The following is a 23,188-nucleotide window of genomic DNA, read 5'->3' as shown; positions in this document are numbered from 1 at the left end:
AGACCACCTGACAGTCACGGATACATGTAGAGGCCTATTTATTTAGTTTATTAGCAGTTACTAGGTGTCAGTCACTTTGTTGGGCGCTGGAAATGCAGGAGCCGAAGTGCGGGTCCGCCCTCAGAGAGCTTCGAGCTGCCGGGAAGGGAACGGGCTATACCTAGTAAATGCCAGTCACAGATCAATCTAGGACTTGGGCGGAACATGACAGACCTCCAGCAGGCGCAGGCTGAGCTCTGAGGAGCGCCGGGCTCCAGGAGGCGGGGAGGGGGGGTCCCAAGCATGGCCGCGAACGGGCCAGTTTGTGGGAGGGGCAAAACGGCGCCAGCCCGGAAAGCGAAGGCAGCTGGTGAAGGTCACTTCAGCTGAGCCGGGCGGTCCCTGGCTTGTAGTAATCCGCACGGCGAGTTTGCCGAGAGCACCGTCTGGTGGGAAGGGTGCGATGGGCTTGGAAGCCGTGGCTCCACGAGCTGTCTCTAAGATGTTCAGAATTGCCATTAATTTAGTAAGTAGAAGCACTGAGTGCGCACTAACCGGCGGCACTGCCCGGGTGGGTATCACTGCCCGTGGGAGCCGCACGTTGGGCGCGGCCCGTTTGCAGGTATCAAAAATGTTTTCCTCTCTGACATCGGGAGGTGGAAAATTCTAGCCCCCGGCTGCGCACGACCGCGGCAGGACTCGAACCTGCAATCTTCTGATCCGAAGTCAGACGCCTTATCCATTAGGCCACGCGGCCTCACGCAGGCCAGGCCTTTCGAGCTGATTTAGAAAGAGGCATCAGTGCCTTGCGCCTCGTTCTAGACCAATCTCTGGGTTTTGCGGAGGGAGGGGGCGGGACGTAAACAGGTTCTGGAGGCTGCGCGCAGTGCGGGGAGGGTCCGGGCGGGGCGCGGGTGGGCTCATCTTCTTCCCTTTCCTTTGCTGCTCGGTCCCTTCTTTCCCGCTGCCCACCCGGCCGTTTGCGCCCTTCTCAGTTCCCTCCTTCTGCCGCCTCGGCCCCGGGGGAGCGGCGGGAGCGGGAGCTCGGAGGGGCGGCCAGCCCGAGGCGGCGGCGCAGGCGGGGCCGGGCGGGGCTCGGGCGGGCGGAAGGTGCGGCACTCCAGCCCGAGGCTGTGCAGGCCGCCGGACCAGCGAAGCCAGCCGAGGCTCCAGAGGTCGGAGAAAAGAAGGAGGAGGAGACGGCGCAAAAGAGGTGAGAATGGGAATTCCTGCCCTCCTCGCGAGGAAAGGGGCCGGAGTGGAGCGGGGGAGGGCGGGGGACGAGGTGGGGGAGGGGCGGGGCCAGAGCGAGGGGAGCAGAGGCCAGGTGGTGGTGGTAACCAGCCCGGGGCTCTCCCTTTGCGCGCCCTCGGCGGCTGGGCCCCTTGGGCGGGGGCGGGGGGAGGGCCGGGGCGGGCCGCGAGGCCCGCATGGCACTGGGAGGATGGGTGCGAGGCTCCCACTTTGCCTTTCATTGCTCCCGCTGCCAAGTGCAGGACAGTTCATTAACGTGCAGGCCAAAAAACGCCAGCCCAGTTCAGTTATAAAAAAGTCCCCCCTCCCGAGATGCTGCTGGCCAGACAGCCGGGGAGGGCGGACTGTAGCAGGAGGAGAGGTTCCCGGGACCCGGAGAGGCTCTTACGTAAGATGGGAGAGCCGGCCAAAGGCGCGTGGCGGGCGGCCCGGGCCCGGGTCACTGTGGGAAGGGGAGACCGGGGTCTGAGCAGTCTGGAAGGGCCCTGCCGTCCTCAGTTACGCGGGTACATCACCGCCGGAAGTAGTCCGGGGTAGGGACAGGGATAATTTGTCCCTTTAAGGGTCTTGGCGGGTACCACAGCCGCACTTCTCTCCATTTACAGATGGGGAAGCAGGATCAGAGAGCTTAAAAAGGGTAGCCCGGAGACACGGAGCTGGTAAGTGGGGGAGCTGGGACTTGAACCCAGGGCTTTAGACTCCTAGTCCAGAGCTCTTTTCCACTACAGATGAGCCGCCTGGTGCGGAGGGCGACGGCGCGCCCGGCGCGGCCCTGGGGTTTTCGATGTTGGGCTTCTGGCTCCTCCGGCAGCCAACGGCCCTGCGAAAAGGAGGCATCTTCGGCGGGGGCTCGAGGGGAGAGCCAGAGGAGGGAGAATGCGCTGCACATTCAGATGCTCTCCAGGGGGCTGCACGAGCAGATCTTTGGGCAGCCCGAGGCCCAGCCTTCCGGGGAAGCCGTGCGGCAGAGCGTGGAACACCTGCGGAAGCACGGGCTCTGGGGCCGGGAGACCTCGGCGCTTCCCGATGTGGAGCTGCAGCTGCCCCGTCTCTATGGGGAGGACCTGGACCAGCACTTCCGCGTGCTAGCCCAGAAGCAAAGCCTGCCCTACCTGGAGGCCGCTCACGAGCTGCTCCGGGCCAAGGTGCCCCCTCTGCCCAAGGAGTGGGCCTGGAAGGAAGGCTGGACCAGGTATGGGCCAGGTGGCGAGGGCCTGCCGGTGGCGTTCCCCGAGGACCGCGCCCTGGTGTTTGATGTGGAGGTCTGCATGGCGGAGGGCAGCTGCCCCACGCTGGCCGTGGCCCTGTCACCCACCTCTTGGTAAGTCCAAGTCTGCTACCCTGGCTTTACCTGTGGTTGTTTTTAAACAACTGAATGCTGTTTCCCACATCTTCCTTCCTCCTTTTTTTTAAGTCTCTTTTTCCTTGCCAGATTCTTTACTACTTTTTTCCATTCTCAACTTGTTCTGTTAGTCTGGTTGCTGGTACCCAGGATACAGGACGTCGTTGAGCCCTAACCCTGGTTCATATCCCCTGATCCATTCCGTATCCCAGCATCCCCTGGCTTGTATAGTGAGCCAGCGTATGTTAAATACCATGGGTTTGTGTACAGCCTTGAGCTAGGATGTAGCTTCTGCTGTTAGAGTAGATTCTTCCCGATGTATAGGTTATTCTAGGAGACTTAGCTTGACTATGGATTCTGGGAAAGCAAGGCTATTTCTGCTTGCTTCGTCATGTCCTTGCCCTTTCATTTGTATCTGACCTCTTTGTAAAATGACCCTTCTGCTTTTCCCTCAGCCTCTCTAGAATCTTCTCTGGCATTTTTTTTTAACCTGTTCATACTTAAACACACCAATTTCCACCTTACATTTAATCATTATTGGTAAAAAGTGATATTGGGGGTTGGCTCTCACAGCGTGAGGCAGGGCACTCATCAGACCAGCCCCCTCTCCCGTACCACAGAAATGACTTGTGGGGTGGTCTGCAGCGTTTGCAGTCCTCCTTGTGACAGCCCCCTTTTGCACCGCCTCCAGGTATTCGTGGTGCAGCCGGAGGCTTTTAGAGGAGCGCTACTCCTGGGCCAGACAGCTGCGTCTCTCGGACCTCATCCCTCTGGAGACCCCTCCCGGTGTCAGTAGTCCAGCCAAGCAGGAGTGGTTGGAGCGTTTGATTGTAGGGCACAATGTTTGCTTTGATCGGGCCTACATAAAGGAGCAGTACTTGATTCAGGTGGGGACTGCGCGACTATATTCTGTTCTGATGTGCTTTCTAGCCATATTTGGGTAAAGAAGTTATTGCTTCTGTTTGTCCAGGATTCTGGCGCTTGTATAGCCAAGAATCTGAGACGGTTGTCAAACCGTTCTGGAACTGGAGAAAGTAAAGAATGACTCGGGATTTATGTGGCTTTCTTTGTCAAACTTAGTTGGAGGTGTCCATTCTTGAGTCCCACAATTAGGTTCAAGATGGCGTTCCAGGCTAGTTATCGTTCCTCCCACCCTACAAAGATCAAGGTTTGGAGGTCTGCTTGGGGGAGAGAAATATTAAACAACAGATAACAAAAAACAGGTTACAATAAGGTAGATGTCAGGCCATTCATGATTCATTGCCATATGAGTGGTACAGGCAATACTGTGAGAATTCAGAGGAAATAGAGGTCCCTTTCAACTCGGATGTTCCGAGAAGACTTTACAAAGAAGCCTAAATATGAGTTGTCCTTGGTTAATCAGGTATGGGTAGCTACAGCACTGCAGGATTATGCTGCTGGTTGTGAACAAAAATGTAGGCACGTGTGCTAATTAGGTGACTGTGAGTAGAACAATTGGACTGGGAGTTGAGCATTTGAAATGGAGTATTTTTGTCACCTCAACTGTCATATGCTTTCCAGGGCTCTCGGATGCGCTTCTTGGACACCTTGAGTATGCACATGGCCATCTCTGGCTTGAGCAGCTTCCAGCGAAGCCTTTGGATGGCAGCCAAGCAGGGGAAGCAGAAAGGTCATCAGCAGGTCCAGAAGCATATCAAGAAAACCCAAAGTAAAGTCAAGGGCCCATCGGTAAGTGAGGAAATACAACAGGTGCCCATCTTTTCATTCCTCGCATCAGTAACATCCGGCATTTTGGTTCTCTGACTTCATCTTCCTTAGGGTTCCCAGCTCCTTTTGTCTCCTTTAGAACTGGCTAGGGAAGGGTTCTCCGCAGGGTATCTGATCGTTTGTTCTCTCCCCTTCTAGATCTGTGCCTGGGATTGGCTGGACATCAGCAGCATCAACAACTTAGCAGATGTGCACAGTCTCTATGTTGGGGGACCCCCACTGAAGAAGGAAGCCAGGGAACTATTTGTTAAGGGGACCATGAAGGACATCAGGGAAAACTTCCAGGTATCTCGTAGTCAGGTGGTGCATTGACTGATACTGGGGAAGACACAAACCTTTCTGATTTAGGGAGAAAGTGAGGATGTATGCATGACCTCTGTACTTTTTTGTAAGTGGCTTCCAGGATTCTAATTTTTCTCTGACTCTATTACATGGTGGATTCCTTTGGAATATAAGACTAGTCTATGTTATATGAAGTTTTTTTGGGCAGATTGCAGAATCAATCTATTCCTACTTTGAGTGGGAGGAGAGGAGTTGTGTCTGCAAGGAACCATTTTGTACCCCTTGTGCTTGTTTCTTAACAGGATCTGATGCAGTATTGTGCTTTGGATGTGCAGGCCACCTATGAGGTTTTTCAAGAACAGTTGCCACTCTTCATGGAGAGGTGAGTTGACCCTGGGGACAGAAGGACCCTAGAAGTGTGCCTATAGGGTTTCTTCCTCAGGAGCTTCTTGGCTATGAGGGTCCCTGATCTTGGTGGGAATCCTAGTGGACAGTTCACTAAGAGACTTGGTTATTCAGCTATTGTCTTTGGTCCCTGATTATTTCCACAGAGCCCTGTAGGAAAAGCATAGGAAGGAATGATAGAAGAGAAAACCACTTTTCAACTCTGTTGTCTTGGAGGAGGAAGGAGTGGTTTAGTTGGGTCTTGGCTGCAATTGTGAAATGCAGGTTGATAATGCTAATAGGGCCCATTTATGTATCACTAGTTTGTGAAGTGAGCAGTATAAATATCATTATCCCTATTTTATAGACAAGGTAACAGGCTCAGAGGTGTTAAGTGACTGGTGCAAGATCACGTTTCTAGTAAGTCTTAAAGCTAACACTTTGACCAAGTCTTTTGATTCATAGTTTTGTGCTCCTTTTTCTTCTTCCTTTTCCTTCTCTGAAGCTTCTGTTGTCCTATCTTCATCCCTGAAGGTGCCCCCACCCTGTAACACTAGCTGGGATGCTGGAGATGGGAGTGTCTTATCTTCCTGTCAACCAGAACTGGGATCGCTACCTAGTGGAAGCTCAGACTACTTATGAGGAGTTGCAAAGAGAGATGAAGAAGTCTCTGATGGACCTTGCCAATGATGCTTGTCAGCTGGTTTCTGGGGACAGGTAGTCTTGGGAGTGAGGACCTTGGGTGTTTGCTAGTGGATCCTGAGTACCCAGAGTGAGATCTCTTAGCTGAGTATGACTGTTGAGTAGTTTTATTTCTCAGGTACAAAGATAACCCCTGGCTTTGGGACCTGGAGTGGGACCTACAGGAGTTTAAGATGAAGAAGAAAAAGATTCGGAAGAAGGATCAGAATATTTCCTGCAGGTCTTCATCTACGGCTGAAAATTGCTCAGAAAGGAAAGTACAAGAAGGTAGGACTGGAACAGGGAAAGTTAGGAGGTGTGGAAAGTATGGTTTAAGGATGGACATAGCTGAACTGTTGAGATAGAACATGTCTAGGAAAACTCATTAGATTTTGGCAAAATACTCATAGAATCAAGTAGGAGCTGCTTTGTTGGGTAGAACATGGAAATGCAGATTAGGTTCCTTTTGGGAAGTCCATTTGTGTTTTGAGTTGATTATCTTCTCCTGGGGAAGATCCTGGCCCTCCTAGTGAAGAGGAAGAGTTGCAGAATGATTCTGCCATCAGAACTCGAATGGAACAGTTGAAAGAGACTTTATCATTGTTACCCAAGAGGACTCAACATTTACCAGGACATCCAGGGTGAGCTTCTGGACCAAGGGGGTGGAGGAACCCTTTGGGTATCACTTTCTTCATAAGCTAAACTTTTCCGAAGTCTTCATCTTCTTCCCCTGTCTCACTCCTATCTCTTTTCCAATTCCTCAGAAGAGGATAGATTTAATAGAGAAATTAAGTCTCAGAAGCCAGGTCATTAAACCCAGTTGTGGAGTTTTTAGATCTCATCTTTGCCTTTACCCTAAAGAAGAATCTTTCAATTTCCTAGAGTTGTTCCCAGAAGTTCAGGAGTGAGGTAGGAATAATGTGAACTCTCAGCCTTAACTATACCAGTATACGTATTTGTTTACCCTCATTTTGGGCTTATGACTATATGGTTTTAATGCTTTTGTTCTTAGGATCCCAAATGATCTAAAAGAATCAATCCACAATTTATTTAGCCACTGATATATACCCAGCACTTCTCAAGAAAAAAAAGTATTTAAAGTAAAGGAACTTGCATTCTTATTAGGGAGATAATCTTAACACGATTGAAATATTTCCAGGACAGCTAAAAGCTGACTTTAAGTTCATTAGGAGTGATTAATTTAGGCTTAAATAGTTTGGGAAAGCTTCACAGAGAAGGTAGGACCTGAGCTGGACCTTAAGAAAGGATATGTAGAATTTGGGTATTTGGGGCCAGGAGAAAGAAAGATCTCCTATAATCTCTGTTTGTACCATAGGTGGTATCGGAAACTCTGTCCTCGGCTCAATGATCCTGCCTGGGTGCCAGGTCCTAGCCTTATCAGCCTACAGATGCGAGTGACCCCAAAGCTGATGATGTTAACATGGGATGGCTTCCCTGTACACTACTCAGAGAAGCATGGCTGGGGTTACTTAGTACCTGGGCGGCAGGATAACTTGTTAGTTGGTTCCTCAAAGACAGATGTTGCTGGCTGTCCCTACAGGTAGGACCCTATGTTGGATGCCTTTCAGAGAACTTATGTGATGAGCAAACAATTTGGGGAAGTTAGGCTCCAGTTTCAGTGGTGGGGAGAAGGGGTCAAATACCTTGTATGATAAGGAGGGTTTTGGTGGCGCTACTCTGCAAAAAAGTCATCACAGTTGGCACCATAATTTACAGGGTCTTACTCCCACAGCTAGCAATGCTTCTTTGTCTGTTTTCTGATTTTTCTTTTCTCATTTGGGGTATAAGGATCAAATTAAAATTAAAATTTGTGCTTCTTTGCTTTTTAGAAAAATGTTTACCCTTTTCCCTTATTCTTTCCTCACCTTGTGGACATAGGGCTAGGGCCTTTAGGGCAAGTAGCATTATTAAAGGTACTTGAAGTTTTCAGAGATTACATTTGTAGTCTAGTAAGTCAGATTTATATGTTTATAGTTCTGGAATCCTCATACCTTCCCAATATTCTGTTGATACAGAATAAACATTTAGTTGAGGTTTGCTTAAAGAAGTCTTAGATTTGAGGCAAGACTGAGGTTTAGATCTCCTTGAATCACTCTCTGAGAAATGGATAGTGAAAAAAATAAAACTCTTGGCAGTCATTTAACTAGCACTTATGAAGTACATACTGTGTATCAGGCATTATGCTAGGTGTTGGGACTACAATTACAAAGAATAAGGCAATTCCTATTCTCAAATTCTGTCTTAGAGAATGACAGTGAAAATCCAAAGTTTCTGGGGTAGTTGGGTCCTAGCTCTAGCATAAGGCCCGATATTTCTTAATTTTGCTTCTCCCCTGCCAGTTTGGCCACCAGTGAGAAATTTGGACTATAGTAATGGATAAGTGATATTTTGATCTGAATGACTCATCATTAGTTGCATTTAAAGTTCAGAAGAACATTCACTAAGAAAGATCCATTAAGTCCAAAGTCCTATGATAAAACTGGTACTTTCACTTGGAGAAGGGAGCTTTTAGAGAACTACATGTTCCTTGGGCAGAGTTTGGTCTGAAAAGAATATTAAGTGACTTAGAACCTATTGACAAGTGAAAAATCCTCTCCTCAGTTATCATCCATTTTACCGTGTCCCTGAAGATGTCTTTATGGATACTGGATATGAGCAATGGCGTGGTCTGAGCTGGGGCTTGCACTACTCAGATTTCCCTTCTGCTCTTTATCACTTTCCTCTAATGAAACAAATAATGTCCAAATACTCAAAACAAGGAGAGAGAAAGAAGAGGAAAAAAATGATTGCTCAACTTCACTAATGTATATTTATGGAATCATATCAAATAAAAGATTATTATGCAATAATATATTCAAAGGATTGTTCACAATCGACAGATTAGAATTACACTAAGCATTTAGAAATAGTTAAGCATTAAGAAATCTATACATGGATTAGATTATATTGAAAATAAAAATAGTAACAATAACTGAGGATCTTAACGAGGGAATGGATTTTGACACAATGGACATAGACTTGCCACCATCCAAGAACAGGATCAAAGAAATCAGGTTTCAGCTCTGTCCTCTCTCTCCTGTTCTTATCCTTCTCCAGGCCGATCTGCTCTCTGCGCCCAGTGCTGTCTCTTTTTATCCTCCCAGAGAATGGGCGTGGGATAATGCAAGGGCTTCTGGGAAGAACCACCCCAGCCAATGAGCTTGCCCCCTCTATCAAGTCAACCTGAGTTCTCACCTTGTAATTGTCCAGAAAACCTGAATTCTCACCTTGTCACCATCCAGACAACCTGAGTTCTCACTTAGTAATCCTAACAAATAACATTATTATATTGATAGATAAAGCTTTTCAGGTTTTGTTGCTAAAGTCAGAAGGATTTAAGGTAAAGTGCTAGGACTTGCAGTTGAGAAACCTTTATTTTATTCTTAACTCTACTATTTTGTAGCTCTGTGGTCTTGATCTTTTTCATGCCTGTTTTCTTAACTGTAGAATTGAGATAGTACTTCCATACTTATTTTATAATTATTGAGCACCCATATAAATAGGATGTGTAAGGGGTTATGAGGATGTATAAAATATATCTAAATGCCCTGCAGGAGCATATATTTTATTAGGAAAGAGAATACATATACATAAGAACTCTAGTTCTTAATAGTATATGATAAAGGCCATAAATGGTACAAAATAAAATGTGAATTCAGAGGACAGTAATTCCAATGACAGTAATTAAGCAATATTTTTTTGATGGTAGCGTTTTCTGAGATTGGGAGAATGGAGGGTAGGGTTTTAATAGGTAAAAATGGAAGATAAAGTATTCTGAGTAGAGCAGTGTCATAAGTTTTTGGTTGTGAGGATAACATGACCGAATAGATTGAAAATTGTGTCATTTTAAAGTAGTTTCTGACCTCTGTCTTAGAAACAGTTGCTATAGAAACATCTTTGAATGTCAGGAGTGTTGCTGGAGGAAAGTAGGAACCAGAAAGAGTGGTTCTACCAAGTGGCTTTCTTCTTGAGAGGTGTCGAATTTGGCCCTCTTTTGCAATACTGTCACCGAGCCAAATTAAAATGTAATGGAGAAATATTTAAATTAAAATTTAAATTAAAGTATGTAAGCCTAGATCATGTTGCTGTGTGGTTTTCTAAGTCAGTATGCAGCCTTATGTATGGCTTAGTGGCCATCTTTCTGAGTCTGACAAATTTGCTCTTTTCAACCTGCCTCTGCAGAGCCATTGAAGCCCTCTATCAGAAATCCTGCAGGGAGCGGGGGAAGGAGCAGCCTGTGCTGAAGGGCCAGCCCTTACCAGAGGAGTTCCTGCTTACTGACAGCACTGTGTGGCAAACGGTAAGGGCAGCTTTAGCCACAAGAAGCAGCGGGGACGTGTGAACCAGCCTCATACCAACGGGGGAAAGTTGTTGGTTAGCTCTGGGGTCTGCGTCCTGACACTGGCCCCAATCCCTGGGGCCTCCAAAGCATGGATGGGCAATGGAGGCCTTCCTCTTGGCTTTCTGTAAAAGGGGTGTGTGTGGCAACTTCTTGAATGTAGTGGATCAGGGGGGAAGGGAAGTCTGTGACCTCAGGTTGGGACCCCCAGTGAGGCTGCTGTTGCTGTCCTCTCAAGGCTGCTTTTTCAGGTTTTCCTCCCTGTCTCCTTAGTAGTTGGATTGGGGTAATTGAGATAGCTGGTGAGGATGAAGTAGTAAAAAGGCCCTTGTAAATGGAAACATTGTTCTTGGTCTTTTCTGGGGACTCCTCTTTTCAGGACCCTGCTGTGTTGTGTCCATGACTCTTTTAGAGGCTCTATGTAAACATGTAGTTTGGGGGAGTCAAAGGAAGGGCAATTTACTTGTCATTTTTTATTGGGCTTAGTCTTTTTTCAGAGAAGGGCAGTGTAATAAAGTAAAAAAGAGTTTGGGTGTTGGAATCCAAAGAATTGGGTTCAAAATCTAAGTCTTTGACACTTGCTTTGTGACTTTAGCCAAGTCACCTAGCCTTTCTGGACCTTATCTGTAAAATGAGCATAACAGTATTTGTATTATCTACTTTACAAGATTGTTGTTAGGGAAGTATAAACTTCTAAGTGCTCTATAAGTGAAATCATTTTAACATTGTTATTTACTTCTCTCCTTACCTCATTCAGGTAGAGGAGCTGAGCCACTTGGAACCTGATGCTGATTTTGAAAATGGTAGAGCAATCCAGGTACTGGTTGAGATATTGGAGGGCTTCTGATTTGGGATTTCTCTTTGTGGGACTTAACAGCAGGCAAACTGGTCCTTTTTTCTAGGGTTTTTTGTATTTTTTTTTTTAAATCGGTGAATTTCTGTAAATGACATTTGACTTTAGAATACTGCAAGAATTAGGACATGAGAGTTCTTTCTTGGAACAGTTTCTTAGAAGATTCTCTTTTAAGATTATAATCTTGATTCCAGGTGTCACTGCAGGCCCACTTAGAGCACTTTTAAGACTTGAGAGAGACATAGGATTTGATATCTACCTTTATTCCTCAGTATTTAGGATCTAGGGATTGGGTATCCCATGGATGGCTTTATAGGATAAGGTCACTTTCCTTATTCCCTTCTACCACAAATTGCTGTATATGTATGGGGGAGGGTTAATATAATATATATGTCATACCCAAAGGAGGAGACTAATGGTTCGCAACTTAGTCAGCCAACCTATCACCATGGCAATGGACCTTACAATGATGTGAACATTCCTGGCTGCTGGTTTTTCAAGCTGCCACACAAGGTAAGTATGTGCCAGTAACATATTGTTGATTGATTAGTGTGATTCCTTATCTGTCTTCATAGAATGCCAGTAAAATGAATCTATTTCCCCCATGTGTCCTTTCAAAAAATAAGACTTAGCCCTAAAGGAAACGAGGTTAGGGGGTCAGGCCTAATATCTGAATTTAGAACTGGCCCTGCTATTAACATAGCTGACTATTTAATATCAAACAAATAGCCTTGCTAACCGCTCTCTGTCCTTGGCATGTTAGTTAATACCTTGAAAAATCCCTTTCCTTATCTTCAGAATGAAGAAGTTGAACTAGAATATCTCTCAGATCAAGTGTAGTTCTATCATTCCATTTGTTAGGGAGATAGAGTTGAAGTGAGAAGAAGCCAAAGCATGAACTTTTCTAATGTTTTCTCCTGTTAAAAGAGAGGACTTGATAAAGGGTGTTCTGGACAATGCTTAGGGATTTAGCTATTGGACTATTTATCTTCTTCTCCATAGTGTTTTTTGGATTGCCTTTGGCTCCTTTTTGCTCTTCTGCTCCAATAGTTTGACTTAACTGGCCCAGACCAGTAGGGAAGGGGTTTTCTTGATACTCAATGTATCTTCCTGATCCTTGGCTCTTTTTTACCATGGGTCTCTCCCTCACCAATAAAGGATGGCAATAATTGTAATGTGGGAAGCCCCTTTGCTAAGGATTTCCTGCCGAAGATGGAGGATGGTACACTGCAGGCTGGTCCAGGGGGTGCCAGTGGCCCAAGGGCTCTCGAAATCAACAAGATGGTCTCCTTCTGGAGGAATGCTCACAAGCGCATCAGGTAACCTAGTGCAAATACTGGAGAAAAGGATTCCTTGTGTGCATGGAAATAACCTTTTTGGTAACCTAGTGCAAATACTGGAGAAAAGGGCTCCTTGTGTGGATGGAAATAACCTTTTTGTGGTTCCTGGAGTTAAATGGCAAAGAAAGAAACTATGTAGGGAAGAAAATGGCTTGGATTTCTTTTTCCTACAGAGATTGAATGGAGTCACAAGCTACTGGCAGTTTGTAGCAACTAACAGGGTAGACTTAAGGTGACTCTTGCTTTGGCTTGACTAACCCAAATCATTAATACCCTTTATGGAAGAGGACCTAAACTGTCAGAACCAACTAAACTCAGAATGATCTAAAGCTGAGCCAGACCTCATGAGGAAAATTATTTGTGCCTCATTTTCCTCAGCTGGTAAATGGGGATAATCATATTTTCAATAACCTCCCTGTAGTAGTGAGACTCAAATGAGATGTTATGCAAGCTACTTTGCAAAGCTTGAAGCTTAATATAAATGCAAAATTATTTTGAAAACTCATTTATTCTACTTTAGAGCCCTTAAGGAAGAATGTATAGCCTCAAATGGGTGTAGTCCCAGGGAAATCCTTGCTTCACCAAACTTTTATGTTATCTTATGGAAAAATCTTTAGACTGATGGAGACTTCCTTCCTTCAACTTTGTAAATTGTCAGAGCTTGAGTCAGTGACCATTGGCCTAGGACTTAGATCTGTGTTTTTGTCTCAGCTCCGTTGTTAATGACCTGTAAGGGCTCAGAGGAGTTATTTAACCTGTGTAAGTCTTATTGCCCTCATTTTACAAACAATGGAATTGAATCAGATGATCTCTAAGGTTCTAGCTCTAAAGAATATTGTCTCATTATATCCTTTGGTCTTTTAGCTGAACCCTGAGGGTATGAGTCTTGGGATATTTCTGGTGCTGGGTCATCCTGCTCTAAGATGGCCTGGAAAAGGTCTTAGGAGATCTTTGTTATACATCACACTCAAAAAGAAGGCAACTTGTCTTTGAATGATATATTGATGATGGAAAATCCCCAAGATGGGGCCAATTTCATGGCCAATATTGAGTCTGATTTCTGTTCCATCAGAGATCTAGCCTTAAGAGTCTTAGACTGAACAGGATCCAAAGCCCAGAGGGTGTTAACTTGAACTTGTACTCTGACAGGGATAAAGTAAGGGCCGGGGGAACTGCACTCCAGATTGGGCTAAACTCCTTGGAATCCCAGATCAGACTTCAAAGAGCAGGCAAAGGCAGGTCGTCACTTACTTCCTTTGGGTTTGGGGTGACCCTGTACATTGTTTCCCCACAGTTCTCAGATGGTTGTGTGGCTACAGAAGGGAGAGCTGCCACGAACAGTGATTAGGTAGGAGCTAACTTGTTACTTGGGGGAGAACATGGGAGATGTGGGCGGTCCTTTCTCTCCTCCTTTACATAAGGCATTTGGACTCCTTTATGGAGTATGGACACTGAAATGGAAAGTGAGGGTGTTCTGTGATGCATGTGGCGAGAGGGTGGCATGGGATATCCGGTTTGGATGGATAGCCGTGCAGTTTTTGGTGTTCAAGATGTCTCTGAACATTGATTGCCTGTGTCCTTCCAGACATTCAGACTATGATGAAGAGAGCTGCTACGGGGCCATTTTGCCACAGGTGGTGACAGCCGGCACTATCACTCGCAGAGCTGTGGAGCCCACCTGGCTCACAGCCAGCAATGCTAGGGTATGTTGGGTTTTCCTGATGCCCCTTTTCCTATCTTGTGAATCTAAGAGATATTTTTGATCTCTGAAGGAAAGTATGACATGTTCATTTTCTTCCTCGTTTTCTTACCATCTCAAATTCTTTCTATATTTTAAAAGCTCAAAGCACACCTCCTTTATTGCTGAGATTATCTCAGGTGCCTAAGACACCAAGGTTTTTAGGACCCATCACCCACTCCCCCATTCCTTGGTGATCCTATAATTTCCTGTTCTACTTCAGAGCTAGTGGCTTGAGGTGTTGTGACCAGGGTGAAGAGGGGGTTGAATCTCCATTTGTTCCTCCTCCCTCTCATATGCCACAAGTGTCTGAGGGATAGGATTGTGTGTTCCATAGGTGGACCGAGTGGGTAGTGAGCTGAAAGCCATGGTGCAGGCCCCTCCTGGCTATGTTCTGGTTGGGGCTGATGTGGATTCTCAGGAGCTCTGGATTGCTGCTGTGCTTGGAGATGCCCATTTTGCTGGAATTCATGGTGAGGAGAAGAAGGATTAAGGATGGGAAGCCTTTGATTGATGTTGGGAGAAGTGTGGGCCAATGCGGGCATCGGATCAGTTGCCTCTCCTTGGCCCGGGCTACCTGGGTAACAGCTGTTGAACCCTTTGTCTTTTCAGGCTGTACTGCCTTTGGTTGGATGACTCTGCAGGGAAAGAAGAGTAGCGGGACTGACTTGCACAGTAAGACGGCATCCACAGTGGGCATCAGTCGGGAGCATGCCAAGATTTTCAACTACGGCCGAATTTATGGGGCTGGTCAGCCCTTTGCTGAGCGTCTGCTGATGCAGTTCAACCACCGCCTGACGCCACTGCAAGCCAAAGAGAAGGCTCAGCAGATGTATGCTGTTACCAAAGGGCTCCGCCAGTAAGGAGTTCCACCTTATTTTGACCATATCTATCTGCTTCTCACCCAATACTCTTCTTATCTTCCTCAAGTCTTGGAATTGATAAGCCTGAAATAGGATGTCTGGTCTCCTTTTTTTGTTCTTGGCTTTCAGGTGGTCTGGTAATTTTTAAACATTTCTCTTTGACTTATTTTTTTAGAGCAGTTTTTTTTTCCTTTGAAATAGTTCGCATTTTCTATTACTTTAAATCTTTTGGTATTGTTTATTGTTTCTTGATGTCTCAGAATCATCGGCTTCCACTTGGCCAGTTCTGTTCTTTAAAGTGATTTTGTTTTGTTTTGTTTTAGTGAAGTCTTGTAATTCTTTTACCATTTAGCAATTCTGATTTTTGAGGAGCTGGTTTGCCATTCCTTCTACCACTCATTTTAAGGTCGAGGAAACTAAGGCAAATTAAGTGACTTTGGCCAGGTTCACACAGCTAGTAAATGTGTGAGGACAGATTTGAATTCAGGTCTTCCGATTTTGGGTGTAGTACTCTATCCTTCGTGCCACCTAGATGTCCCTTCTGTTTGGGATTCAAAGTACTTTATAACCTAGCTCCCTTTCTACCTTTCCAATCTTCTTTTATTCATTCACTTATTTACTTGTTCACCCCCAAAATGCATTCATTCATTCATTCATTTATTTATTTTATGTCTTTTTATTTACAAAACATATGCATGGATAATTTTTTCAACATTGATCCTTGTAAAACCTTCTGTTCCAAATTTTCCCCTTCTTCCCCCCACCCCCTCCCCTAGATGGCAGGTAGTCCAATACATGTTAAATATGTTAAATTATATGTCAAATCCAATATATGCATACATATTTATACAGTTATTTTGCTGCACAAGAAAAATCTGATCTAGAAAGAAAAAAAAAACACCCTAGAAGGAAAACAAAAATGCAAGCAAACAATAATAGAAAGAGTGAAAATGCTATGTTGTGGTCCACACTCGGTTCCTACAGACCTCTCTCTGGGTGTAGCTAATTCTCTTCTTTACTGAATAATTGGAACTGGTCTTGTTGCTGTGTATAATGATTTCTCTACTCACTTCACTCAGCATCAAAGTCTCTCCAGGACTTTCTGAAATCATTCTGCTGGTCATTTCTTATAGAACAATAATATTCCATAATATTCATATACCACAATTTATTCAGTTATTCTCTAATTGATGGGCATTCATTCAGTTTCCGGCTTCTAGCCACTACAAAGAGGGCTGCCACAGATATTTTTGCACATACAGGTCCCTTTCCCTTCTTTAAGATCTCTTTGGGATATAAGCCCAGTAGCAACACTGCTGGGTCAAAGGGTATGCACAGTTTGAAAACTTTTTGAGCCTAGTTCCAAATTGCTCTCCAGAATGGATGGATCTGTTCACAATTCCACCAATAATGTATCAGTGCCTCAGTTTTCCCATATCCCTGTCAACATTCTGCATTATCTTTTCCTGTCATCTTAGCCAGTCTGATAGGTGTGTAGTTGTATCTCAGCCTTGTCTTAATTTGCATTTCTCTGATCAATAGTGATTCCTTTCCAATCTTCTTACATCATTCAGTTGTCTTAGTTGTGTTTGACTTTTCATGACCCTTTATGGGAGTTTTCTTGGCAAAGATACAGGAGTGGTTTGCTGTTTCCAAATTATTAATTCTTTTGTCATAATTTTCTTGCATAGTTCTTATTTATTTTCCCAAGTTTTCTTCCATTGCTGTCATCTTATTTTTAAAATCATTGTTTTGTTTTTTTAAATCGCTTTCTTTAATCTTCCAGAAATTCTTTCTGGGCTGTGTCTGATTTGCATTTTTCTGTGAGGTTTTTGCCTTATGTTTTCAAGTCATTATCTTTTTTGAAGTTTGTGTCTTAAGAGTCTTCTCTGTCACCAGAGTAGCTTTCTGTGATCAGGTTCTTTTGTTTGCTCATTTTTCTGATCCACTTCTTGACTTTGGAATTTATGTTGCTCAGTCCTGTGGTGATATCTAGCCTGAGCTTCTGTCTTTTATGTCTTCTTTCTATTTTAACAGTTCAGTCTGGGAAAATAAAAACTTCATTATCCTCATTGTCACCATGTGCTGGGATATTCCCTGCCCATAGCTGTCCATTTATCTTTCTAAGTTTTCCTAGAGTGGAAAAGACTTTTTCTTGTCTTTTTGGTCTGTTTTATAGAGGTGTAGAGGAAATTTTGGGGAAATTAAGTCAAAATTGCTCTCATTCTGCCCATCTTGACTCCATATCTGCACATCATATTTTGAATAAGTATTAAAGGATTAAATTTTCTTTATTTTTCAATTGGCAATAATTTATTTTCTCCTTCCCTCAAAAAAAAAAGCCCCACACCAAAAAACCCCAAAGTGAAAAACCTCTCAACCCTTGTAACAAATACAGATAATAGTCAAACAAAATAAGTTTCCTGTACTGTCCATGTATAATTTCTCATTCTGTATCTTTAATCTGTCACCTGTTAAGAGGCAGTTAGCATGTTTCACTCATTGGTTTTTTTGGATTCTTTACTGGTCATGTGTTGATCAGAGTTCCTAAGTTTTTCAAAGTTGTTTTTAGTGATATTATTGTATAAAGTTTTTTCCTTGCTTTATTTTGCATCAGTTCATGCAAGACTTCCCAGATTTCTCAGAAACCACTTCTGTTGTCATTTCTTTCCTTTTTTTTTGGGTGTGTGTGGGGGAGACAAGGCAATTGGGGTTAAGCAAAATGGCCCAGAATCACACAGCCTAGTAAGTATTAAGTGTCTGATGCCAGATTTGAACTGAATCCAGACCTAGTGCTCTATCCACTGCACCATCTAGCAATCCCTCTGCTGTCATTTTTTTATGGCACAATAATATTCCATTACATTCATATGCCGTATTTTTTTTTTTAGCCATTCCCCAATTGATGAGTAAGCTCTTTTGACACTTTAATAAAAGTGTGCTGTGATTATTATTGTGCTTGTCTTTTTCTTCTTTCAGGTATGGGCCTAGTAATGAAATATTGCTGGACCATTGCTGGATCCAGTTTAGTAACATAGCTTAGCAACTTTTGGGATATAGTTGCAAATTGCTTTCCAGAGTAGCTAAGCCTAGTTCATTTCTCTGTGAGTAGTGCTTTAAAATACCTTTTCCTCATAACACCTCCAAAATTTGTCATTTTCCCTTTTTTTGTTAACTTTGTCAATATCATAGTAAAAAGGGGAACCTTAGAATTGCTTTCATTTTCATTTATTAGTGATTTGAAGCATTTCTGTTATGGTTTTTGATAACTTGTAGTTTCCTTTGAAAACTGCCTGTCAGTATTCTTTGACTACTTATCAATTAGTGGGAATGGCTATTATTATTGGAACAGCTAAGTAGTATAGTGAATAAAGTGCTGGACTTGAAGTCAGGAGGAACTACGTTCAATCCAACCTCAGATACTTATTAGATGTGTGATCCTGGGCCTATCATGTAACCTCTTTTTTCCCTCAATTTCCTCATCTGTAAAATGGGGCTAGTAATAGTACTCAATTTTCAGAAGTGTTATGAAGAGCAAATGAGATAATTGTAAAGTGTTTAACATAGTATCTGACACATACCTTCCAGTTATCATGCCTTTGCTCGGATTCCTGCTTTGTGAAATGCCTCTTTCCACAAACTGTCTTTTAAATTTCAATTTTTATGCTGCTTCCTCTAGGAAGCTTTCTTTGATCTTCTTAGTTTATTGCTTCCCTTCTAATCTTGTTTTCAGTAGTTTTGTTTGTATAAAAGCCTTTTAATTTGATATAATCAAAATTTTCTATTTTGTGATCAATAATAACCTCTAGTTCTTCTTTGGTCACAAATTCCATCCTTTTGATCTTCTTAGTTGATAATCAGTTATCAGTTGATAATGATCCTTCCTCTCCCACTTACTTTGCAATTCTATATGTTGTATTATATTTATTAGATATTGTACATGTCTTATAACTCCATATCACCTTGAAAGTTCCTAGGTGGAAGGAAGGCCATTTATTTTTCACAGCTTTAATGACTACAGAGCATACTCAATAAACTCTTGTGGACAGACTCTCTTTCCTTTTTTTGTTAGGTATCAGCTTTCAAAGGATGGTGAGTGGTTAGTGAAGGAGCTGGGGATTCAGCTGGACAGGACAGAAGATGGTTGGGTCTCTCTTCAGGATCTTCGGAAGATCCAGAAAGAAGCTTCCAAAATGTAAGAAAAAGGCTTTACTTTTTGAGAATGTCTGACGTGGATTTTATGATTTCAGGGTCTAGGATTGCTCTTCTTATAAGTAATAGAGTACCATGGTGGGTTCTGAAAGTTATTTTAGGAAGTTTAATTTTTTATGTAAATGAATTGAAAAAAAGTAGATAGGAATCTGAGTAAACTTCTAGAAATCTCACAAGTAGTAGACCATAGATGAAGTGACATTTTGAAGGCATCACAAAGCTCACATCAGTACTTGGACTTAATTAAATTAACATTTATTAATATGTTAAAGATACTGTACTAGTTGCTATAGGGACACAAAACTAGGTAGGCTTGTTCCTCAGCAACTCACAATCTGGGGGAAGGAAAGGAGGGAAAAGACAGGTATTTAAATAATTAATGTAAAACAGCATAACTTAAGTGTAAGTGAGCTATCCTGGAAAAGTACTCTGAAATATTTTAGTGAGGGAAGGGCATCAAGAAAGCCTTTTATAGAAGAAAAGGCACGGAGTTTATCCTTGAAGAAACTTCAGCCAAATAGGAAAATTCTTTGATATTATACTTAAAATTTCCCTTGTCAGGGAGGGTTTGCTTAAGTTGGTATTGCAGTATGAAGTCCTAGGAACCCAGGAAACTTCAGCAAGTCATTTAACCTCACTCTGTGTCAATTTCCTCATCTGTAAAATGGGTACTATTTCTCTTTTCTACCTCACATGATTATTATAAGGATTAAATGAAATTATATATCTTAATGTAGTTTGTAACTAAAAAGAACAATCTAAATTTAAATTATTTTGGGCACCATAAATTTTGCCTTTCTTGTAATTTTGGCCTTTCCCAGGATCCTTTAATAAATAGTTCTACTATATGCCTTAATTCTCCCTTTATAAAATTACTAGCACTCCTTTTGTTCTTTTGCATCCCCATGAAGAAGGAATACTCTTTTTCTTTAGCTGTGCCTGTTTCCCAGTGGTGGTGATATCTCTGTTATGTTTAGAAGACAAATTTAAGAATTTGTTTTCTTGTGACCTTTCAGGTCTCGTAGGAGAAAGTGGGATTTGGTAGCTGACCGAGCCTGGGCAGGAGGGACAGAGTCAGAGATGTTCAACAAATTGGAGAGCATTGCCATGTCAGACGCCCCAAGAACCCCTGTACTGGACTGCCAAATCTCCCGGGCTCTGGAGCCCGCAGTTGTCAGAGGGGAGGTAAGTTAGCTTCCATATGTGTGGGTGAAGTCAGCGAGACTCCCTCATACTGGTAAATGTACTAGAGACAGAGCACCCTAACCAGTAATGGGAGAACTTCAGATCTCCTGCCATGACAGTCAGTCTACTTCAGGGGTCAAGAGTCTACCAGACTGTGACTTAGGATCTTGCACCTTGGCTCCATCACCTTATTTGTGACTCATCTTCCCTCTTTCTGCAGTTTGTGACCAGTCGAGTGAACTGGGTGGTACAGAGCTCAGCTGTGGATTATCTGCATTTGATGCTTGTAGCCATGAAATGGCTGTTTGAAGAATTTGACATCAGTGGCCGTTTCTGTATCAGCATTCACGATGAAGTCCGCTACCTGGTTCAAGAAAAAGATCGCTACCGTGCTGCCCTTGCCTTGCAGATCACAAACCTTCTGACAAGGTAAGATTCCAGGAGCCATGGAGTTAATTTGCTTTATAGTTTATTGTTGCTCTCCTTCATTTTTTTTTAAAATGTAAATAGCGTTTTTCTTCCCAATTAAATGTAAAGATAGTTTTCAGTGTTCATTTTTTATAAGATTTTGAGTTTGAGATTTTTCTCTTTCCTTCCCTTATTTCTCTTTGCCTCTCCAGGATGACAATAAATCTGATATAGGTTATATATATGTATGCAATCATGTGAAACATATTTCCACATTAGATATGTTGTACAAAAAGAAATAACAAAAGGGGGAAAATACTCATAGTTCCCCCTCAAACACCCTCCCCCCAAGTGAAAATATTGTTTCAATCTACATTCAGACTCTACTAGTTCTTTCTTTGGATGTGATTAGTATTTTTCATTTTGGAATTGTCATAGATCATTGTATTGATGCAAAGAATTTAATCTTTCATAGTTAATTATTGCACAATGTTCTTGTTAATGTTTACAATGTTCTGGTTCTGCTCATTTCACTCAGCAACAGTTTTTGTGTTTCTAGGTTTTTTCCAAAACTGCCTGCTCATCATTTCTTATAGCATCAATTTCTTTATTTTTTAAACAGGAAACACTAGCATTTCTTTTTATTTTTTAAAAAATATGGTAGAAACATACATTAATTTCAATATATGCATACATATTTATACAATTATCGTTCTGCATAAGAAAAATCAAATCAAACCAGTAAAAAAAAAAGAAAAAGAGAAGCAAAATAAAATGCAAGCAAGCAACAATAAAAAAGAGTGAAAATGCAGTTTTGTGAAACATGCTCAGTCCCCACAGTCTGGGTGTAGATGGCTCTTTTCATTATTGAACACTTGGAATTGGTCTGAATCATCTTATTGTTGATGAGAGCCACCACGTCCATCAGAATTGATCTTTGGATAATCTTGTAGTTGCCGTGTACAATGATCCCCTGGTTCTTCTTGTTTCACTTAGTATCAGTTCATGTCAGTCTCTCCAAGCCTCTCTGAAATCATCCTGTTGGTCATTTTTTATAGAATAATAATATTCCATAACATTCATATACCATAACTTATTCAGCTATTCCCCAATTGATGGGCATCCCCTCAGTTTCCAGTTTCTTGCCACAAACATTTTTGCCCATGTGGGTCCCTTTCCCTCCTTTAAGATCTCTTTGAGATACAGGCCCAGTAGAGACACTTCAGGATCAAAGGTATGCACTGTTTGATAATTTTTTGAGCATAGTTCCAAATTAGCATTCATTTCTTGTAGCACAATAGTATTCCATTTCATTTATATATTACAGTTTGTTTCAGCTATTCCCCAAATGATGGGCATTCCTTCAATTTCCAATTCTTTTTCACCACAAAAAGAGCTGCTATCAGTATTTTTGTATATTTAGGTTCTCTTTTTTATGATTTCTTTGGAATATAGCTTTAGTAGTGATATTGCTGAATCAAAGGATATGCACAATTTGATTTCCCTTTGGGCATAGTTCCATTTTGCTTTCTAGAGTGGTCGATCTTTTCACAACTCTTAACTGCATTAATGTTCAAACTTTTCCACATGTATCATTTTCCTTTTCTGGCATATTAGGCAATGTGTTATATGTGAGGGGGTACTTCAGAGTTGTTTTGTGTTTCTCTAATCAATAGTGAGTTAGAGCATTTTTTCCTATATCTTGATAACTTTAATTTCTTCATCTGAAAATTTCCTATTCATAACCTTTGGGCTATCAATTGGAGAATGACTTATTTGGTCATAAATTCTTCATTTCTCTGTAGATCTGACAGGTAAACTATTCCCTGCTCTCCTAATTTGCTTATTGTATTGCTTATGTCTTAAGTCACATATGCATTTTTTTATTTTAGTATATGAAGTCAGATGTTGGTCTGTGCCAAGTTTTCTGCTGTTTTTCAGTTTTTCCTACAATTTTTGGAAAATAGTGAATTCTTACCTCAGAAGCTGGAATCTTTGAGTTTATCAAATAGTATAATACCATATTCATTGACTATTGTATTGGCAATTGGGGTTACATGACTTGTTCAGGGTCACACAGCTAGGAAATGCTAAGTGTCTGAGGTCAAATTTGAACTCAGATCCTCTTGACTTCAGGGTTGGTGCACCATCCATTGCTCCACCTAAATAATTTTTGATAATTTGGTATGGCACTGAATAAGTAGATTAAGTAGAATTGTCATTTATTATTATATTGGTTTAGCCAGCCCATGACCATTTAATATTTTTCTATTTATTTAGATATGACTATTTGTATGAGAAGCATTTGCTAATTTTGTTTGTATAGTTTTTGGATTTATCTTGGCAGATAGACTCCCAAGTCTACAGTTATTTTAAATGGAAATCACCTATCATATGGATCCAGCCTGGCACTGTTTGTAGTATTCCATACCTGTGGTGCCTCACCTTTTCAGCAAACCTTATTTATCAGTTAAGTCATCCCATGCTTTGATTGGTTTAGGAAAAGTACAGCTGGAGAA

General features: G+C 42.5%; 1 protein-coding gene and 1 non-coding gene across 3 annotated transcripts in view; one reads left to right on the top strand and one right to left on the bottom strand.

The window, feature by feature from the left end:
- Positions 1 to 663: 663 nt before the first annotated feature.
- On the bottom strand, positions 664 to 736 carry TRNAR-UCG (transfer RNA arginine (anticodon UCG)). The gene has a single exon. It is a non-coding gene; the product is annotated as a tRNA-Arg (tRNA).
- A 135-nt stretch (positions 737 to 871) lies between these two features.
- Positions 872 to 23,188, top strand: part of POLG (DNA polymerase gamma, catalytic subunit) — a 29,674-nt gene continuing 7,357 nt past the window's right edge. The window contains exons 1-22 of one of the 2 annotated variants that reach the window (XM_074295135.1): positions 872 to 1,192; positions 1,839 to 1,892; positions 1,962 to 2,554; positions 3,267 to 3,462; positions 4,118 to 4,285; positions 4,463 to 4,609; positions 4,909 to 4,988; positions 5,525 to 5,707; positions 5,811 to 5,959; positions 6,186 to 6,312; positions 7,008 to 7,232; positions 9,914 to 10,031; positions 10,828 to 10,887; positions 11,329 to 11,436; positions 12,082 to 12,242; positions 13,558 to 13,611; positions 13,849 to 13,966; positions 14,339 to 14,474; positions 14,614 to 14,860; positions 18,937 to 19,059; positions 20,093 to 20,261; positions 20,482 to 20,690. In XM_074295135.1, coding sequence (XP_074151236.1) covers positions 1,962 to 2,554; positions 3,267 to 3,462; positions 4,118 to 4,285; positions 4,463 to 4,609; positions 4,909 to 4,988; positions 5,525 to 5,707; positions 5,811 to 5,959; positions 6,186 to 6,312; positions 7,008 to 7,232; positions 9,914 to 10,031; positions 10,828 to 10,887; positions 11,329 to 11,436; positions 12,082 to 12,242; positions 13,558 to 13,611; positions 13,849 to 13,966; positions 14,339 to 14,474; positions 14,614 to 14,860; positions 18,937 to 19,059; positions 20,093 to 20,261; positions 20,482 to 20,690 — 3,371 coding nt within the window. In that variant the 5' untranslated portion in view covers positions 872 to 1,192; positions 1,839 to 1,892. Of the gene's footprint in view, positions 1,193 to 1,838; positions 2,555 to 3,266; positions 3,463 to 4,117; positions 4,286 to 4,462; positions 4,610 to 4,908; positions 4,989 to 5,524; positions 5,708 to 5,810; positions 5,960 to 6,185; positions 6,313 to 7,007; positions 7,233 to 9,913; positions 10,032 to 10,827; positions 10,888 to 11,328; positions 11,437 to 12,081; positions 12,243 to 13,557; positions 13,612 to 13,848; positions 13,967 to 14,338; positions 14,475 to 14,613; positions 14,861 to 18,936; positions 19,060 to 20,092; positions 20,262 to 20,481; positions 20,691 to 23,188 lie in introns of both variants that reach the window. The other variant, XM_074295133.1, reaches the window with a different exon arrangement.

This window comes from Sminthopsis crassicaudata, chromosome 2, assembly GCF_048593235.1.
Source record: "Sminthopsis crassicaudata isolate SCR6 chromosome 2, ASM4859323v1, whole genome shotgun sequence".
Classification (NCBI taxonomy): Eukaryota; Metazoa; Chordata; class Mammalia; order Dasyuromorphia; family Dasyuridae; genus Sminthopsis; species Sminthopsis crassicaudata.
Note: the sequence above shows the minus strand (reverse complement) of the source record. Positions and strands in the feature narration are given on the sequence as shown.